The sequence below is a fragment of the Cnephaeus nilssonii genome, assembly GCF_951640355.1.
Source record: "Cnephaeus nilssonii genome assembly, chromosome: 4".
Lineage (NCBI taxonomy): Eukaryota > Metazoa > Chordata > Mammalia > Chiroptera > Vespertilionidae > Cnephaeus > Cnephaeus nilssonii.
In genome coordinates, this window is record NC_137075.1 from 32,273,351 (window position 1) to 32,291,617 (window position 18,267).

At 44.8% G+C, this 18,267-nt stretch overlaps 3 protein-coding genes across 4 annotated transcripts; all 3 read left to right on the top strand.

The window, feature by feature from the left end:
- Positions 1 to 185: 185 nt before the first annotated feature.
- Positions 186 to 10,894, top strand: NEDD8 (NEDD8 ubiquitin like modifier). Its single transcript, XM_079768792.1, has 4 exons — positions 186 to 337; positions 9,478 to 9,525; positions 9,691 to 9,773; positions 10,532 to 10,894. Exons 1-4 carry the CDS (start codon positions 320 to 322, stop codon positions 10,626 to 10,628), a joined length of 246 nt encoding a protein of 81 aa, XP_079624918.1. The 5' UTR covers positions 186 to 319; the 3' UTR covers positions 10,629 to 10,894.
- Positions 10,895 to 11,445: 551 nt separating this feature from the next.
- Positions 11,446 to 13,763, top strand: LOC307098181 (magnesium-dependent phosphatase 1). Of its 2 annotated transcripts, none has more exons than XM_079768790.1 (6): positions 11,446 to 11,753; positions 11,870 to 11,930; positions 12,000 to 12,110; positions 12,436 to 12,543; positions 12,642 to 12,737; positions 12,814 to 13,763. In XM_079768790.1, exons 1-6 carry the CDS (start codon positions 11,717 to 11,719, stop codon positions 12,956 to 12,958), a joined length of 558 nt encoding a protein of 185 aa, XP_079624916.1. In that variant the 5' UTR covers positions 11,446 to 11,716; the 3' UTR covers positions 12,959 to 13,763. The 2 variants fall into 2 exon arrangements, with proteins under 2 accessions (XP_079624916.1, XP_079624917.1); XM_079768791.1 differs by having other exon boundaries at positions 12,642 to 12,727.
- A 36-nt stretch (positions 13,764 to 13,799) lies between these two features.
- Positions 13,800 to 17,885, top strand: CHMP4A (charged multivesicular body protein 4A). The gene is made up of 6 exons (XM_079768789.1): positions 13,800 to 13,990; positions 15,236 to 15,385; positions 15,472 to 15,649; positions 16,084 to 16,198; positions 16,359 to 16,494; positions 16,911 to 17,885. The coding sequence occupies exons 1-6, from the start codon at positions 13,960 to 13,962 to the stop codon at positions 16,967 to 16,969; spliced, it is 669 nt and encodes a 222-aa protein (XP_079624915.1). The 5' UTR covers positions 13,800 to 13,959; the 3' UTR covers positions 16,970 to 17,885.
- The last annotated feature ends 382 nt before the right edge of the window (positions 17,886 to 18,267 follow it).

Sequence of the window (18,267 nt, forward strand, 5' to 3'; positions counted from 1 at the left end):
CGCAGGCAGGATGGGAAAAGTAGTTCGTTCCGCCCCGTCTTCCCACTAGACCCTGCTCGCTGGGGACTCTCAGGATCGCGGAGGCGTCATCTCTGCTCTAATTAAGCTGGCCGCCTTCTTTTTCTTTAGGACACCACCGAAAGTAAACGCGGGGAGCATTTCTGAGCCTTTGGGGAATCCCGGGGAAAGGAGGGGGGGGAGGAGCCAGCCAATGACCCGGAAGCAGAAGTGACTTCCACCGACAGAGTGCTGGGGAGCGGCAGCAGCCACCGCAGCGGTAGAAGCAGCAATTTGTGTGCAGACCCAATATTGGAAGAAGATGCTCATTAAAGTGAAGGTGGGAGCACCTCCAGCTTTGCCAAGATGCAGTGGTACTGGGCTGGCCGCCGTGCCTTACGGGAGAAGCGGGGAAGGGAAACCACGCCTTTCCAGAGCCTTGAGGGCGCTGACACCCTCAGGGCTCCGCGCGAGGGGTGATGGGAAGTGGAGGGACTCTAGATGTCTTTGATTGCGAGGGGCCGGCCCAACTAAGTGACGGCGGGGTTTCTGTCATTCCTTTCTCGCCAGACGTGACATGACCCTGAAGGCCTCCTTTGTCAGGGTTCTCGCTGTATTCAGACCCCCCGCGGTCGGGGAGAAAACCTAGCAGCAGCTTGGCTCCGCTCTCTCAGATTCTTGGAATAAGCTCAGGTGTCCGTGCTTCATGCCCAGGTTACCTGCTTCTCCCAGTCCGAGCACAGCACCAAAAACGTTAGCCTGGGAACCCGGGGGGAGGGTCGGGGGAGGGAGGAGGTGGTTCCAAGGCTAGATCGTAAGTCTTCGCTGGTGGTCGTCAAGGTTTAGTGTCTCAGCCAGCCTTCAGGAGCCAAAACTGGGAGTGTTCAGTCAGGACCTGCGTTTCTGAGCCAGGCATCTTGGGCCAGCCTCACTTCCTTGACCGAGGCGGGTTAGTTAGTTACCAGCAGTGCCCTAGTTCTTGGTACTAGCAGTGTCAACTTCATCTTTTCTTCAACTCCCATTATTTTTCCATTCCCAACCCTCACCAGTCCTATCTGCTATTTCCTCTTTTGTACCTGCAGACAAAAATTAACAATTGATGCAGTGCAACATTAGTTTGACTTCTTTACTTCTGTGTAAGTCTATCGTTATTTAATCAGCTCCTTAGTGTATTTGCTATATATAATTAGCCATTCTTAACCTCTTCAGTTCTTCCAAACCACCCCTTAGCTAAGGATTGAGGCCAAACGGCATGGCCAAACTATATTGTTTTTCAAACTTGAGTAGTGGCCTATAAAAGAGTCACTAATTGTGAAGTCAATTTAAGGGTTCAGTGGGTAGTGTGCAATGTTTAAAAAAAAAATAGAAATATCAGGGTATACTTCTGGGTAAAAGTATTGTGTTACTAGTTCATATGTATTTCTCAATATGGGTCACTGTCAAAAAGTGTGAAGAACACTAGCAGATCAATGCTTTTATCTTCTTTTCAATGCATAGGGTTTCTTCTGTCCCCTGAGTATACTGTTAGTCTAACAAACAGGTTATTACTATACTTGATGTTCAGTGTTTTGGAAACTTTTTAAAATATCAATCTACATTAAAAAATTTTAACTCATGACTCAGACACTCCCCCCCCCAAAAAAAAAAACCCACCTTATTATGTGTGCTATGCTTTGACATTTCAATTCTATTCTAAGTTGATTTCATAACCCATTGATGGTTGAGACTGCAGTTTAAAAATATACTGTGTTATAGATGGGCTTCTCAACTTAAAAGTGTTTAAGAATCACCTGGGGATCTTGTGAAAATACTAATTCTAATTCAGTGGGCCTGGGATGAGACCTGAGATTCTGCATATCTAACATGCTCCCATGTGATGCTGATACTGCTTGAGTAGCAAGGTTCTAGATTTTGTCTCTTTGAACTAATTTTTATTTAGTACTTCTCTGAAATTGTCAGTTTCCTTTCCTGAAACACTCCTTTTTACCTTTAAGTGGGTTTCTCTATCCTCCATCTCTCTTTTTTGGTTGTTGTTTGCTACATTTCTCTATACGTTAAATACATATAAAAGTGATTAGTTAGCTATGAGTTATATAAATGATAGGTTTTATTGGCAGGACTCCTTGATCAGTTACTAATTTTTCAACTTTTCTCTCCCCTTAGCTGACTTCTTCCATATCTCTTTCTGCAGTCCTTTATAGATCCTTCTGATTTAAATCTTCTCTTGATACTTCATCTTTCTAAAATTAAATACATCATCTTCTGTCTTAAGCTGGCTCCCCAATACTCATCTCATATATTGATCCTGCAAATCTACCAGGTATCTGGAACTCAGTTCTTTAGAGTCATTTTTCTCTTTTAGAATCTAATTTTTCCTTTGATATTTCTTGTTTGGTTTACTTTTCATTCCCATTACACTTATTCTGGTCTGGGGTCTCATTAACTTATGCCTTTATTTATGTGTGATGCCTCCAACCAGGTTTTCTTTTTTTTTTTTTTTTTTTTTTTTTTTTTTATTTTTTTTTAAATTTCTTTATTGATGAAGGTATCACATATTTGTCCTCGTCCCCCCATTCCCATCCCACTCCCTCCCCACACATGCCCCCACCCCCCTGTTGTCCTTAACCGCTGGTTAGGCTCATATGCCTGCACGAAAGTCCCTTGGTTGGTCTCCCCCTTTACCCCCACCCTTCCCTACCCTCCCCCTGAGGCCCGACAGTCTGATCCATGCCTCCTTGTTTCTGGGTCTGTTCTTGTTCATCAGTCTATGTTGTTCATTATTTCCCCTAGATGAGTGAGATCATGTGCTATTAGAAATACACTTATAAGAACCGAAAATGAGACAGGCAATAATGGTTATGGTGACAGGCAAATGAATCAGTGTGTAGTGAGTTTCTTTCTGGGCCAACAGTTCTTTTGAGACCCAATTTCAATGTCCAACAGTTCCTTATGTGTACATGTCAGCACTGACATTTCAGTTCTGGATGGTGGACAAATGGTGGTAATGCAGGTCCGACTCTGTCCGGTTTGGTCCTGGGCAATCTGCAGTGATGCACAGCTGCTAACTGCTAGTATGGGAAGGTCACATCAGCGTCTTCCGTCTCTGGACTGCTTCTCTTCTGTCTTCATGGCTGGAGTAGTCCTGTCGATTCCTCTCTTGCTGGAATCCACATGGTCTCGGAGTTGTTTTCTGAAAATATACAAACATATTCTCGACCAAAGGTTAATAAAGGAATATTTTCTATAAATTTGACTGGGGATCCTTTTTCAATTTTTGCCCAAATGATTTTCCTCTGGCTTGTTTTGTCACCTTGTGTGTTTTTCATTGGTGTCTTGCTTTTAGCCTTACAATTAATTTTCTAACGTATTAATTTTCTAGATGTAATTTACTTACAGGATATTTTTCCTTACATGATATTCCTCTACTATCCCCTCCTTTTTTGATTTAAATGTTAGGAGGCTTTTGAAAATTTTATAATGTATTCTTGGTGGCTTTTAAATTTTAATTTTTTGCACTATAATATAGCTGTTTTAGGTTCATTATATGGTGCACACTTTTATCATGAGATGAAGTACCAATAAAAATTTTAGTTGACTCTTTAGGAACACCTTTTTGTCTGGTACAATTAATTTTTCTAGAATATTCACTTGTTTCAACTAGCCAATTTAAATTTGTCTGAAAACTTGACTACTATTTTACTGTCAAATTTATTACTCTAACAATAATCTTGTTTTACCCTGTAAATATTGGTGGAAGGGATTATTTGCCTTCTTGAGTAGGTCCTGAGCATTCCTGGTGGTAGGCTGGATTTAGATATCGTAAACCCCCTTCCCCACACCATGGGTACAGGGCAACTCAAACAATTCTTGTTGGAGTGAGAGGGCAGCTGCTGTCGGCCAAGTCTCTGTCGGTCACCTGGGTCCTGATCTGAGCTGGGCATGGGAAGCACAAAGCAGCCATGGGGGCAGGAGACCTCCCTCAGAAGGGGCTAGGATTCAGGCCCCTGCAATGTTAGGGGGGTGAGGGTCTGTGCCCCACCTCTGTTGATCCCCAAATTCTCTCCTGATGGCCCCTCTGCGACTGTGCCTGTCTTAGGTTGTTCCTTCCTTGAGGAATCTTACCCGTCTCTGGCTAACCAGCCATCCTCCGGGGCCAAGCAGGGTGATGTGAGGTTCAGTTTTGTCTCCTTGGTAGCCTATGCCCCCGTGGCCTCCATGCCCAGCACCTGCCTTGGGATCCCCTCGCCTGCTGGCGGGGCCCCAGCACTGATCACATATCTTTTGGAACCCAGGTTTCTTCTCCAGGGAGGGCTCAGTTCGCCCTACTGGGTGATAGACAGATCCATGGCACCAGTCGTCACGAGACTTCAACCTCAACATGAACTGATAGCTCATGCAACAGCTGTGAGCAATTGAATTGTGAGAAGAGGGTCTCTCTTGGCCTAAAGGGTAAGAGGGACCCATATAGAATGCTCAGGTGCCCTCCCAGTAGGCCCTCTACCCAATGAAAAGGGTTAAATCCTTACATGTCCTTTTTAAATTGCTGCCAGACATTCAAAGAATTAGTTTGTATGTTTGCTTGGGATAATTGTATATTATGCTGTAGTAATTCTAAAGTATCAAGAGATGTGTTAAGTTTGTCTCCAAGCACCAGACATATGACTTTTTTTATTTTATTTATTTTTTATCCCCAAGGGTGCGAGGAACTATTATAAGTACAGGGGGTGTTCCAAATCTGGGAATAATTTTTAATGACAGTGTAGGATAATATCATGTAAGGATATTCTTTGTTCTAGTCCATAGGAATTCCCTTTCAGACTGGCTGTCCATTTCTTTTTATATAGACAAGGTCTTAGTTACATTTTCTGCACCTCCACCGGGGGCACGTAATGATAGTAGTGACACCCTTTCTTTGGTGTCCACACAAGCCAGAAACCTCTCTTTAATTGTACACACAAAGGGGCATTGTTTTGATTTCGTATCATACAAAAGGGAAGCTGGGTGGGGACCCCTATGTATTTATACTTTCTTGCCCCACCCATGGACCTCCTTGATGTCCAGCGTGTTTGGTATTATTGGTACCTACATTAGTCAGAGGATCAGCCCACGTAAGGGGTCTTACCCATGAAGGGTCAGGAGCGTAAGATCAAAATACTTACCCTCTTGTCCCCGGTAAAATTACCGTACATCTGATGGTTGCTAGCGTGGCTAGAGAGGCGTTCTCAGGCATTTTTGGGTTTCTGGTTACCTCACAATTTCTTCCCTGCGGTTTGACGTTCTGATTGATGTTTCTCTGTTTCTGGATCTATTTCCCCCCCATCGGTTTATGTTGTTCATTATATTCCACAAATGAGTGAGATCATGTGATATTTATCTTTCTCTGCCTGGCTTATTTCACTAAGCATAATGTTCTCCATCTCCATCCATATTGTTGCAAATGGTAAGAGCTCCTTCTTTTTTACCGCAGCGTAGTATTCCATTGTGTAGATGTACCACAGTTTTTTAATCCACTCATCTGCTGATGGGCACTTAGGCTGTTTCCAAATCTTAGCTATGGTGAATTGTGCTGCTATGAACATACGGGTGCATATGTCTTTTCTGATTGATGTTTCTAGTTTCTTGGGATATATTCCTAGAAGTGGGATCACTGGGTCAAATGGGAGTTCTATTTTTAGTTTTTTAAGGAAACTCCATACTGTTCTCCACAGTGGTTGCACCAGTCTACATTCCCACCAGCAGTGCACGAGGGTTCCTTTTTCTCCACATCCTCTCCAGCACTTGTCATTTGTTGACTTGTTGATAATGGCCATTCTGACAGGTGTGAGATGGTACCGCATTGTTGTTTTGATTTGCATCTCTCTAATGATTAGTGATTTAGAGCAGGTTTTCATATGTCTCTTGGCCTTCCTTCTGTCTTCTTTCGAAAAGTGTCTATTTAGATCAGTTGCCCATTTTTTGATTGGGTTGTTTATCTTCTTTTTGTTAAGCTGCATGAGTTCCCTGTAAATGTCCAACCAGGTTTTCATATGGCCATGCCCTCTCTAAAGTCTAGAGTGTAAATCAAGACATAATATACAAAATTATAGTGTACAGATCTTTAAACTTCTTCATCATATTGCTCCCTAACCCCAGATCCTGCATTAGTACCCTCTTAGCAGATAACTTTGGGCAATCGTCTTTACTATCTAAGCCCCATTTTTCTCATTCAAATATTTTTTAAATATGTTTTTGTAATTGATTTCAGAGAGAGAGAGAGAGAGAGACATCATTAATGAGAGAGAATAATTGATTGGCTGCCTCCAGCATACCCCACACTGGGGATTGAGCCCGCAATCTGGGCATGTGCCCTGACTGGGAATCAAACCATGACCTCCTGGTTCATAGGTTGATACTTAACCACTAAGCCATGCTGGCTGGCTCACATATTTTTTTAACATAGAATAAAACCCAAAATTCTTCAGGGTTCAGTTCAGTGAGTTTTTAACCACAGTATCTACTCATGTAACCATAAGATCTAGAACATTTTCACTCCTACTCTCTAAAAGGTTCCATAGGTTAGTTTTGCTTGTTTTAGAACTTCATATGAATTACAATGCATAATTTTTGTGTCTGGTTTTTTTCACTCAGCATTATGTCTGTTGTTGAGTATACCTGTACTTCCTTCTTATAATTGAGTAGTATTCCATTGGATGGCAGGGTCACAGTTTGTTTATCCATTCTACTGTTGATGAACATTTCGGTTGTTTCTGGTTTCTGGCCATTATGAATAAGAGTCCTATGAACATTGTTATACAAGTCTTTTTGTGGACATATGTTTTTCCTTTGGATAAATACCTAGGAATGGAATTAGTAGGTCATGTGGTAAATATATATAACTTTATTTATTTATTTAATGTATTCTTTTACTTTTTTTATTTTAGAGAGAGAGAGAGAGAAACATCGATTTGTTGTTCTACTTACTTATGCATTGATTGGTTGCTTCCTGTATGTGACCTGACGGAGGTCGAATCTGCAACCTTGATCGGAAGGATGCTTTAACCAACTGAGCTACCCGGCCAGGGCTTGATAATGTAACTTTAAAAGAAATTGCTAAACAGTTCTTCAGGTGTACCATTTTATGTTCCCACCTGCAGTGAATGAACATTCCAGCTGCTTTGCACCATTGCTAGTCATATCAGCCATTTTTTAAAAATATATTTTATTGATTTTTTACAGAGAGGAAGGGAAAGGGATAGAGAGTTAGGAACATCGATGAGAGAGAAACATCGATCAGCTGCCTCCTGCACACCCCCCACTGGGGATGTGCCCGCAACCAAGGTACATGCCCTTGACCAGAATAGAACCTGGGACCCTTGAGTCCGAAGGCAGATGCTCTCTCTATCCACTGAGCCAAACCGGTTAGGGCCATATCAGCCATTTTTATTTTAGTTGTAATAGTGGGTGTGAAATGTTATTTTATTTAGGTTTAATTAATCAGTGCTGATTTTCACTCACCATAGCATTTTGACATTGCTCCTTGTATTTGGACAGTAGTATTCAATATGGCACTTCCTTGTATATATAGGTCTGTTCTATTAATTATATGGCTCAGTGTTTCTTGATTGTAAATCTTCACTTGAAAAATATTGTTGGCAAAGGCTGGATCACTTAATTTCTTTTATATCCCCTCCAGCACCTAAAGCAGTGTGTTGGGCTTAAGTTCATCATAGACTTGTTAAATAGCATTGAATGCATTCCTGGGTCACAGTGAGCAGATCTGAGGGAAGAAGCCCAGTATTGCATGACATATAAAGAATATCTTTTAAAATTGTTCAGTTACTTTTTAATTATGGGCAACTTCAAACATATACGACAGCATAGAGAAAGACATAATGCACCCTTTACCCAGCTTCAAAAACTATAATTTCATGGTCCATCCTATTTGCACTCACCAATCCTCCTTAGCTGATGTTTTCTGAAACAAATCCCAGCATATGTTACTAATATGTTTCAGTATTTAGCTGTAAAAAAGAACTTTTTTCTAATATAACCATAATGATCACACCTAAAAGATTAACACTATCAACAAATGTACTCTTTTGTCTCATAATTAGTTTGAATCTAATTATAAACTAAGGTCAGACATTACAATTGGTTGATATGTGTTTTAAACTCTTTAAACCTGTAAAGCACCCTTTTCCCTCTATTTTCTTGTTGAATAAACTATATTGTTTGTCCATAGAGTTTCCTACTGTTTGGATTTTGCTGATTACATCTCCATGCTGTCTTTTAATACATTCCTCTTCTACCTGTTTTTCTTGTCAATTGTTAATAAGATCTAGAACCTTGATTAGTCTTTTCCATGTGTTCATGTGTGAAAATAATTCATAGGTAGTGGTGTGGTAAGTACTTTTTTGTTGTTGTTTTGTTTTGTTAGTCCTCACCTGAGGATATTTTTTCCATTGATTTTTTTTTTTTTTTAATTTTTTAGAGAGAGTGGAAGGGAGGGGAAGAGACAGAGAGAAACATTGATGTGAGAGAGGCACATTGATTGGTTACCTCCTGCACAGTCGGGCCAGGGATCAAGTCTGCAACCAAGGCACATGCCCTTGACCAGAATCGAACCCACAACCCTACAGTCCGAAGGCTGGTGCTCTATCCACTGAGCAACACCAGCTAGGGCAACTTTTTATTATTATTTTTTTTTAGATTTTTAAATATATATATTTTTATTGATTTCAGAGAGGAAGGGAGAGGGAGAGAGGGATAGAAACATCAATGATGAGAAAAATTCATTGATTGGCTGCTTCCTGCATGCCCCTTACTGGGGATCGAGCCCACAACCCTGGCATGTGCCCTTGACCAGAATCGAACCTGGGACCCTTCAGTCCACAGACTGACGCTATATCCACTGAGCCTAACCTGCTAGGGCTAGAACACCATTTTAAGTGTACAGTCAGTAATTGTATTAGGATGTCAGCAGCCCTTAGCCTATGGAAGAAGTCAAGAAGACCAGAGCTGCAATTTAGGATTTACACAGAAGTCTGGAGAAGATATGGGAGAATAGAATGTTGAATTCTAGTGTTACTTAAGAAGTTAATCAGAGGTGATCTCTGATATCCTTGAGAATTCTTTGAATTATCTAAATGTTAATTTCTACCATTGATATACAAGATCCTTCTGACTCAAAGGAATGCTATCTTGAGGATATCGCTCATTGCTATCTCAAGCAAAAATACCATCGATTCTAGTGGGGTGGGGTGGGGTGAGGGGTGTGAAATGACCTGTGGGACTAAGGTCAAATGGTTCATAGAATCTTGCCCTCTCAAACACAGCCTAAAAATGTTTGATGAATTTAGATGTGGTCAACGCCTTCCGATTCTTCAGAGCAGCTTTGCCAAGAATGTACATCTATCTCTTAGAAGGTAGTAGATCCCCAGAGACCTAAGAGACAAATTGTACAGTGGGCTGTAGGACTCATGAAACCCTTGCCTGTTTCAGACGCTGACCGGAAAGGAGATTGAGATTGACATTGAACCCACAGATAAGGTAATACCGCAACACATCTTCATGCCTATCTCCCTACATTTGTGTGGATATGCTGATGAACTTAGTCCTTTGCTTTCATGCTGTCTGCATAGCTCTGTTCTTTGCATTTCCATGGTCCTACCCCTGTCTACCACGGGTAGCCCCTGACTACTTGTACTCCTTAAGGTGGAACGAATCAAGGAACGTGTGGAAGAGAAAGAGGGAATCCCCCCACAGCAACAGCGGCTCATCTACAGTGGTAAACAGATGTGAGTTTGGCATGGAAATGAGGGTGTGGCAATCTTTTTTTATATATATAATGTATATACTAGGGAGCTTTTTTTTTTTTTAAATATATTTTATTGATTTTTCACAGAGAGGAATAGAGAGCTAGAAACATCGATGAGAGAGAGACATTGACCAGCTGCCTCCTGCACACCCCCCACCGGGGGATGTGCCCGCAACCAATGTACATGCCCTTGACCCGAATCGAACCTGGGACCTTCTAGTCCTCAGACCGATGCTCTATCCACTGAGCCAAACTGGTTTCGGCAAGGGTGTGGCAATCTTACATGAAGATGAGGGAGCAAACACTGGGGACGGAGGAGTCTGCTGCTTTTTACTGGTGGCCTAGACCCTTTGACAATTGAGTGAGGCCTGTGAACCCCTTCTCAGAATCAGATTTCTGCAGACAGAAATAAAATACATAGAATTACAGAAGAAGCAAATTATATTGAAAATATTTTCAAGATACCTGCAAATAATTGTAATATGTGAAAATACCTAATTTCTATTGTTAATAGGTTACCCATATTGCTAATACCACTATGGATTTTGCCTATGTTCACAATTTAAAGAAATTAGATTTCAGGTAGGAGTTAGTAAAAATAAAGATGTAGCTTTTATCTCTCATCTGAGTTTATAGACCTCCCTCCTGCCCCCCCACCAGAGAGATCCATGAAACCCAGGTTAAAAGCCCTGTTCTAGATGATTTTTCTAATCCTTTTTATGCCTTCTTTTCCTGCAGGAATGATGAGAAGACAGCAGCTGATTATAAAATCCTAGGTGGCTCAGTCCTCCACCTGGTGTTGGCTCTAAGAGGAGGAGGTGGTTTTAGGCAGTGATGGACCCTCTCTCCATTTTACCTCCTTACCCTGTCTCTTGTAATGAGGCATCATATATCCTGTCACCCTCTGGGGCACCAGAGTCACTGCCCCCTCCTGGATGCCCAGTCTTGTGTGTCTACGGGTAGGAGACTGTGAGGACCCCAGGATGCAGTGTTCCTGTCCCAAATGGCCCCTGCTGGCTATTGGGTCTTAGTTTGCAGTCCCGTGTACTTCCCTCTCTTATGGTTATGTCCCTGGTTGTCAATAAAATATTTCTTGGCCTCCTCGACTCTTTCTTCTGTTATACAAACATGACTGAAGTCGAAATGGGCTCGGTGCACACCCAGTTATAGCGGGCTGAAAGAGTAGGACAGTGGAAGGGAATGTGCCTCAGAATGATTACCACACTCAGTGGCAGTGGTGTACTGGAGCCAGATCTCACCAGTTCATGAGAGCTAATTATTGGCCTCTCTTTACAACCCCATATTAAGTAACTTCATGTGGGTAGCTTGAAATTGGCCATGGTAGACTATTTATAGTAATTGGCAAACAATGAAAATCAGTTTCTCCCCCCAACTGGTGGTTATACATCTATCATCATACTACTGACATGGGTGGTAGAAACCAGGAGAGTGAGTTATCTCCCATTGTGGACCTACTGGACATTTGGACCTGACTTGAGAAAGGCCTGAAGGGTTTTACAGATCCCACGTTCTTGATGGCTGGAATATTGCTGAGGGCTCTGGGCTCTATACTGTGGAAAGACTCTGATAAGAACAGAGGTTGAGTGAGGAGTGACACAAGCGATGATGGATCACTTGTCATAGTAGGAAAGGTGAAATGAGGGACCGGTGCCAGAAGGGTCTTCCTTTCCCTGGCGTCTCCAGTAGAATCTCGGGAGCCTGGGTGAAGCGGAAACCGCTGCGGTCCTGCGTGCGGTCGCGGCGGCACTTGCTGCAGTCCTTCCCGCCCTCCACCGTCAGGTGGCACTCTTGCACGGCCTTCAGGCTGACCGCCGCCACAGTCTGGAGAGGTGACTGCTGCCGGAGGGTGTCTGAGCCCCAGAGAAGGCCCGCCTCCCTGCACGCAGCCTGCGGGCGCCGGTGATGGCGCCGCTCCCTAAGCTCGCTGTCTTCGACCTGGGTGAGGGACTCTACTGCGGAGAGTTTCGTAGGGCGCTCTCCTTTTCCCAACCCCAGTTCCAGTTCTCGAGTCCCTGCCCCCTCCAGGCTGAACCCTCCCCTTTCTTCCCCGCGCAGACTACACGCTCTGGCCATTCTGGGTGGACACGCACGTAGACCCCCCATTCCACAAGAGCAGGTGAGGGCGGGCCGGGGAGGACGGGCCAGAGGGGCGGGCCGGAGCTGAGTGCATTCTCGCCTTCTCCAGTGATGGAACTGTACGAGACAGGCAGGGCAGGACCATCCGACTGTACCCAGAGGTGCCCGAGGTCCTGGATCGATTTCGAGGCCTTGGGGTACCCATGGCAGCCGCTTCACGGTAAGAACAACTGAAAAAAACTGTCAGTCTAATGTTGACAGATGCATACGTGAGATTTCTTGTGTAACCCCTTGGTTACAAAAATTTAGGCGGTGGAAAAATTGTAAGTATTTTACATTTTTAAATTATGACTTCTCCTGTGCCTTTTATTTATTAAATGCCACCTATGTCAGACAGGAAGGATTTGAAGTAGAATAAGGACCTAGGAAGCCTATCCATCCATCCTGGGGAAGTAGCAAGTTGATTTCCCGCTGGTGATACATAACTTAACTTGCAGCTCGGGCCCTCCACTCTCCTGATCGCATCTACGACATCTTTTTTGCAGGACGGGTGAAATTGAAGGGGCCAACCAGCTACTGGAGCTCTTAGACCTTGACAGATACTTTGTTCAAAGGGAAATCTATCCAGGCAGCAAGGTCACACACTTTGAGAGGTACGAGGGAGATAAGGGGAGAAGTCGGGGGAGAAGAGCAGAGAGACGGGAAGAACTAAGAAGCCAGCTTGGTTACGCCCCTGCCCTGCCTCGCACAGGCTGCAGCAGAAGACCGGAGTTCCTTTCTCCCAGATGATCTTCTTCGATGATGAGAAGCGGAATATTGTGGATGTCAGCAAACTGGGTACTGAGTGGTGAGAACCATTTGGGAAATGGGGAAGAAAAGGTTCCTAGGAGAAGTTAGGAATAAAATATCTCTTTTCTTTCTAGGTGTTACCTGCATTCATGTTCAGAACGGAATGAGTCTTCAAACCCTAACTCAAGGATTAGAGACGTTTGCAAAGGCCCACGCTGGACCCTGAGGTCCAGTCCTGTGGATGAGCCTCATTTGAGGCATAAAACTCAAGAAAACTAGGAAGGCGTTTTCAGGTGCATGTGTAAATTATAAAGTGGATTTGTGTGACAGAAGAAATCTTATCACAGTGTGGAGTTGTTTGTTTTTCTTGCCTGTGGACCAGGGTGGGCTACCCAAAGTGTGAGGGTTAGACTGCATCAGGTTCTGCCGTACAGCCTTGTGGCAAAACCAGCACTCTGATCCCCTGTGCTGGCCCCATCCCCATTCCCTGTCCTCAGCTGTCCAGGGCATGGAGAACTAAGTCTTCCACTGTCCCCTGCACATTTCCTTCCAGGAAACAGTTTATTTTGGGGCGGGGTGGGGGCAGCCTTTTTATACTTCAAAGGCAAGCGGCTGCTTTATTTTTTTATGTGTGTGTGTGTGTATTTTTTAAATTTTTAGTTTTGGTTACAGTTTACATTTAATATTATTTTGTTTTGGTTTCATGTGTACAGCATAGTGGTTGGACAATTATATACTTTACAAGGTGATCCCCCCAATATTTCAAGTACCCACCTGACACCATACAGAGTTATTATATTATTGACTATATTCCCTTTGCTGTACTTTATATCCTCATGATTATTTTGTAACTACTAATTTGTACTTCTTTTTTTTTTTAATTCTTTATTGTTTAAAGTATTACATAAGTCTCCTTTTTCCCCCATTGACCTCTCCCCGGCCGCCCCCACCCCACCCCCGTCTGTGTCCATCGGTTATGCTCAGACGCATGCATTCTAGTCCTTTGGTTGCTCTCTTGCCCACTCACCCCGCCCCGCCCCCGCTCCCCTCACAGGTGGGACGGTCTGTCGGAAGCGGCCGCTTTAAACCCGGCTTGCGGGTTTGGGGCTGGTGGCTCGCGTCACGTGACAGCAGTGGCTTCCCCGGCGCCTGTTGATGCCGCGGCGGTGCCCCGAGACGGGATTGGCCGCGGCCGGCCTCTGAGTGATGGATGCACGCTCCCAGAAACGAGGCGGAAGTGTGCAGGCCGCCGTGGGGCCGAGGCGGGAGAGGCAGGGGCGATGAGTGGTCTCAGCCGACTCTTCGGGAGGGGTGAGCACGGGCCACAGGGGAAGGGGACGGGGAGGCAGACGGGGGAGAAACCCAGGGGACAGGCTGTCCCGAAAAGCCTGGCGATGGCCCAGCAAGGCCTCCAGCGCCAGGAGGCCCCACCTCGTCAGAGCGCCAGGCGCTGCCTGCCGCCTCCCGCCACCTCGGAAGGAAGAGCTCTAGGTCCGGGAAGGCCCGGGAGTGGAGGACGGCGGCAGTGCTGGCTCCCACGGTTTAGGTTCCCACGGCCAGTGTCCAGCCCTTTCCAAAACTCTGGAGCTCTCCTGATGCAGGGCAAGAGGGAACTGGCATTTACAATATAGTGTAGCTACATGGCGATGTTCGTGAGAACCAGGGAAGCACAGAAGAAGCAGGTGTCCGGGGTCCAGCCGGCTAGAAGTATGCCAAGTGGAGAACTGAGATACCTCAGGAAGGGGTAACTGCGTGTGTGCGCAAAACAAAGGCTGGAAAGAGGATATTTAGGTGGAAGAGTAGTTCCATGAGTATGTGCGCTGAAGGGGAAAAGAAAGCAGAAGGAAGTGTAGTTGGAGAGGACCTCGTGTGTCTCATTTTTAAAGTTTTGGATTTTATCCTGTAGGCAGTAGTGAGTATGGAAGGATTTTAAGCAGGCAAGGGCCATCAGATTTGTGGGCTGAGGGAAATAACTGAGAAGTGCAGAAGATGAAAGGAAAGATTGAGATCAGGTTTTAATTTTTTTTCTCTAGCCCCCTGTACTTCATTTCATTTAAGCCTGTGGTGGCAGGACCTTGGGTATCTCCTAGGATAGCAAATGGAACAGTGATGATAAAAAGTGACAATTCTGGTGGGGGATGTGATAATGGGAGGTTATGCATATGTGGGTGCAAGGGGCAAATGGAAAATATCTGTACCTTCCACTCAATTTTGCTGTGACCCTAAAACTGCTCTAAGAAATAAAGTCTACAAAAAAATTTTTAAAGGCTGGAAATGACTTGAAGAGGCAGCTTGGACAGCAAAAGAATACTGGCTTTGGAAGTCATACTGCCACATTTCAATTACTGCTCAATCTCTTATTAGTTGTGATTTCATACAAAAAAAAAATGTTAGTGTCTTTGTGCCTGTTTTCACATTTGTGAAGTCCGTTCGTTGTAGAGAGTCATTTTGGGATTAAAATAACACAGCCAAGTGCCTAGCACATACCGTGCACTCCATGATTGGTGGTTAATTTTTTCCCTTCACACAATATGGGCCTTCTCTATTGGACCCCAGGGAAGAAGGAGAAGGGACCAACCCCTGAAGAGGCGATACAGAAACTGAAGGAAACGGAGAAGATACTGACCAAGAAACAGGAGTTTCTGGAACAGAAGATTCAACAGGAGCTACAAACAGCCAAGAAGCATGGGACCAAAAATAAGAGAGGTGACAGGGGAAAGGTGCCAATCGGGAGGACCCAGGTGGGAAGCAGGGGCTTCTGACTGTGATGTTCAAGGTGTGGGCTGGGTCAGCTGCCCTACAGGCTTTGCGGAGGAAGAAAAGACTGGAACAGCAGCTAGCACAAACGGATGGGACATTATCCACCCTGGAGTTTCAGCGTGAAGCCATTGAGAATGCCACCACCAATGCAGAAGTGCTTCGCACCATGGAGCTTGCTGCCCATGGCATGAAGAAAGCCTACCAGGACATGTGGGTATGGGGGGAGGGGGCCCAAGCACAGGAGAGTAGCTTGGTATTATGCTTTGGATCTTAAACGCTCTCAGAATGTGAATCTACAGTATAGACACCCATGATGGCTAGACCTCTGTCAGCCTCCCTTCTCCTTGCAAGAATCTCTCTTTTCTGGCTAGAACTTTCTAGCAAGGAAAAATGATTTTCCTCATTTTTAAAGATTCTTCAGAAAAGGGAGTGTAATCTATTCCCAGCCCCACCCCCATTCCCATGTGGATTCTTGCCATTTTTCAGTTTGCCATTGTAACTTGCCTAGTTGCAATTTTCCAGGGATCTCTTATACCTGCTAGCCATGGATTTATCAGTGAGGCCACAGACAAGGGACTTCATTCATGTGAGGTCAGAAAGTCAGGGGGGCAGTTGCCTGATTTCTCGGCTATCTGTCTTCTCAGGGACATTGACAAGGTGGATGAACTGATGGCCGACATCACAGAACAACAGGAGGTGGCCCAGCAGATTTCTGATGCCATTTCTCGGCCTGTGGGCTTTGCAGATGATGTGGATGAGGTGATTGGGCGTGAGGGGTCAGGAAGTCTTGGAGAAAGCACAGGACCAGCTAAAGACAATGTCCAAGAGAGTTGGGGGGCGAGTTTAGAGGGGAACATGGTGTGTTTTCAGAAGCACAAGTTTCCTTTCTTCGTCTTGAATCTTGCCGTTCCCTATCTAGGATGAACTGTTGGAGGAACTAGAGGACCTGGAACAGGAGGAATTGGCTCGGGAGTTGTTACATGTGGGCGACAAGGAGGAAGAACCCCCAGTCAAACTGCCCAGTGTACCCTCTACACATCTGCCTGCAGGGCCAGGTACCCAGGGCTGTTCTGATGTCTCCAGGACTTGAGAGGGTGGGATAGATATGGGGAGAGATTTCCTCATCCATCCTGCCTTAAAGGAACCAGGCAGAAAGGGCTGCTGCTAAAGTTGCACAGGTTGTTGTAAGGGCACCTGGCTAAAGGGGAATGGGAACTGAAATCCAGTCTGTGCTCCACTCAGCAAACTGGGTACCCTGGTGTAGGGCTGCAGATGCTGTGCAAAACAGGCACCTTTTAAAAATTTGCACCAAGATACAGGAGTAGCAGCAGCCCAGCAAGCAGAAGTACCAAACCTTTAGGTTCTTTGCTGGGGAGAGTGAATTCAGCAGATTCCGAGTGCTGTAGCAAGGGGTGATTGGAAGATGCTGAGGCTTTAACACGTCTTTCTCTGGATATCCTTGTCCCCAAAGCTCCCAAAGCGGATGAAGATGAAGAAGAACTACAGCAGTTGGCTGAGTGGGTATCCTGATGAGTCTGGGCTTATCTTCCTGATGCTGCCTTCATTGATCTCTTTTCCTTAAGTGCCAAGTGCTGAGCTAAAGGAACATAGCCTTTTTGGGAGGCCCTGCTGAGGGTGGTGGTATAGCCCTGCCAGAGAAAGGGTCTGTTGCCCTCCAATCCCTGGCTCAACTCTGCAGAAGGATCTTGGTGCGGGAGGAGCCCCTGGGCTCCCTTCTCTCTGATAGCAGTTACAGTGCCCTTGTCTTCAATAAAATTGGGCAGATGGAATCCTCGTGCTTATACTGCCTTGTCTACACCTGAAACTTGGAGCTGTTTCAGGCAATGAATAACAACAGGAATAATGCAGGGGCATTGGAACATAGAATAAATGTTTCCAATATCTCACCTACTAGGTTCATCTTTCAGGTTGGTCTGTCCTGGAGCTGCTAGAGCTGTGGTTGAGGAAACTGCCATCTATGGCTTATCTTAGAACTGGAGCTTTCTCTGCGTCTTCCCTCATCACTTCCCTGTCAGCGTCTGACAAGACAGCCCCGTGATTTACTCCCGTTTCCTTTGGCAAAGCCCATTGATGACAGGGAGGGAGACTACAGGGATAAAGGGGCAGGTAGCTTTCCTTTATCCAGAACCCATAGTTAGCAGACTTGAACGGTCACTTTTCTGTCTAGGAGCAATAGTGTATGGGGCTATGATACACTAGGGTTGTTTCGATAGTGAATTTAGAGGAGCGACAAGGAACAAGATACTTCATATATCCTGATACCCATTTCTTTTCTGTTTTAAAAAAAATACATTTGTATTGCTTTCAGAGAGGGAGGGAGAGAAACATCAATGATGAGAGAGGATCATTGATCAGCTGCCCCCTACTGGAGACTGAGCCGGCAGCCCAGGCATGTGCCCCGACCTGTAATTGAACTGTGACCTCCAACCACTGAGCACCACTGGCCATGCTTGATAACCCATTTCTAAAAGAACAAACAATGCTGTCCCTTTAGACCAGTGGTTCTCAACCTTTCTAATGCCACGACCCTTTCATACAGTTCCTCATGTTGTGGTGACCCCCAACCATAAAATTATTTTTGTTGCTACTTCATAACTAATTTTGCTACTGTTATGAATCGTAATGTAAATATCTGTGTTTTCCGATGGTTTTAGGCTCTACAGCAGTGGTTCTCAACCTGTGGGTCGCTAGCAGCGTCGCCTAAGACCATCGGAAAACACAGATATTTACATTACGATTCATAACAGTAGCAAAATTAGTTATGAAGTAGCAACGAAAATAATTTCATGGTTGGGGGTCACCACAAC

Bases quoted from the DNA above. Each gene is read 5' to 3' on its own strand.
- NEDD8 (XM_079768792.1), top strand. The intron at 9,526-9,690 runs GTAATACCGCAA...GTACTCCTTAAG, and splicing joins ACATTGAACCCACAGATAAG to GTGGAACGAATCAAGGAACG. The intron at 9,774-10,531 runs GTGAGTTTGGCA...CTTTTCCTGCAG, and splicing joins ATCTACAGTGGTAAACAGAT to GAATGATGAGAAGACAGCAG.
- LOC307098181 (XM_079768790.1), top strand. From the start codon at position 11,717: ATGGCGCCGCTCCCTAAGCTCGCTGTCTTCGACCTGG. The intron at 12,111-12,435 runs GTAAGAACAACT...TCTTTTTTGCAG, and splicing joins CCCATGGCAGCCGCTTCACG to GACGGGTGAAATTGAAGGGG. The intron at 12,544-12,641 runs GTACGAGGGAGA...TGCCTCGCACAG, and splicing joins AAGGTCACACACTTTGAGAG to GCTGCAGCAGAAGACCGGAG.
- CHMP4A (XM_079768789.1), top strand. From the start codon at position 13,960: ATGAGTGGTCTCAGCCGACTCTTCGGGAGGG. The intron at 16,199-16,358 runs GTGATTGGGCGT...TTCCCTATCTAG, and splicing joins TTGCAGATGATGTGGATGAG to GATGAACTGTTGGAGGAACT. The intron at 16,495-16,910 runs GTACCCAGGGCT...TTGTCCCCAAAG, and splicing joins ACATCTGCCTGCAGGGCCAG to CTCCCAAAGCGGATGAAGAT.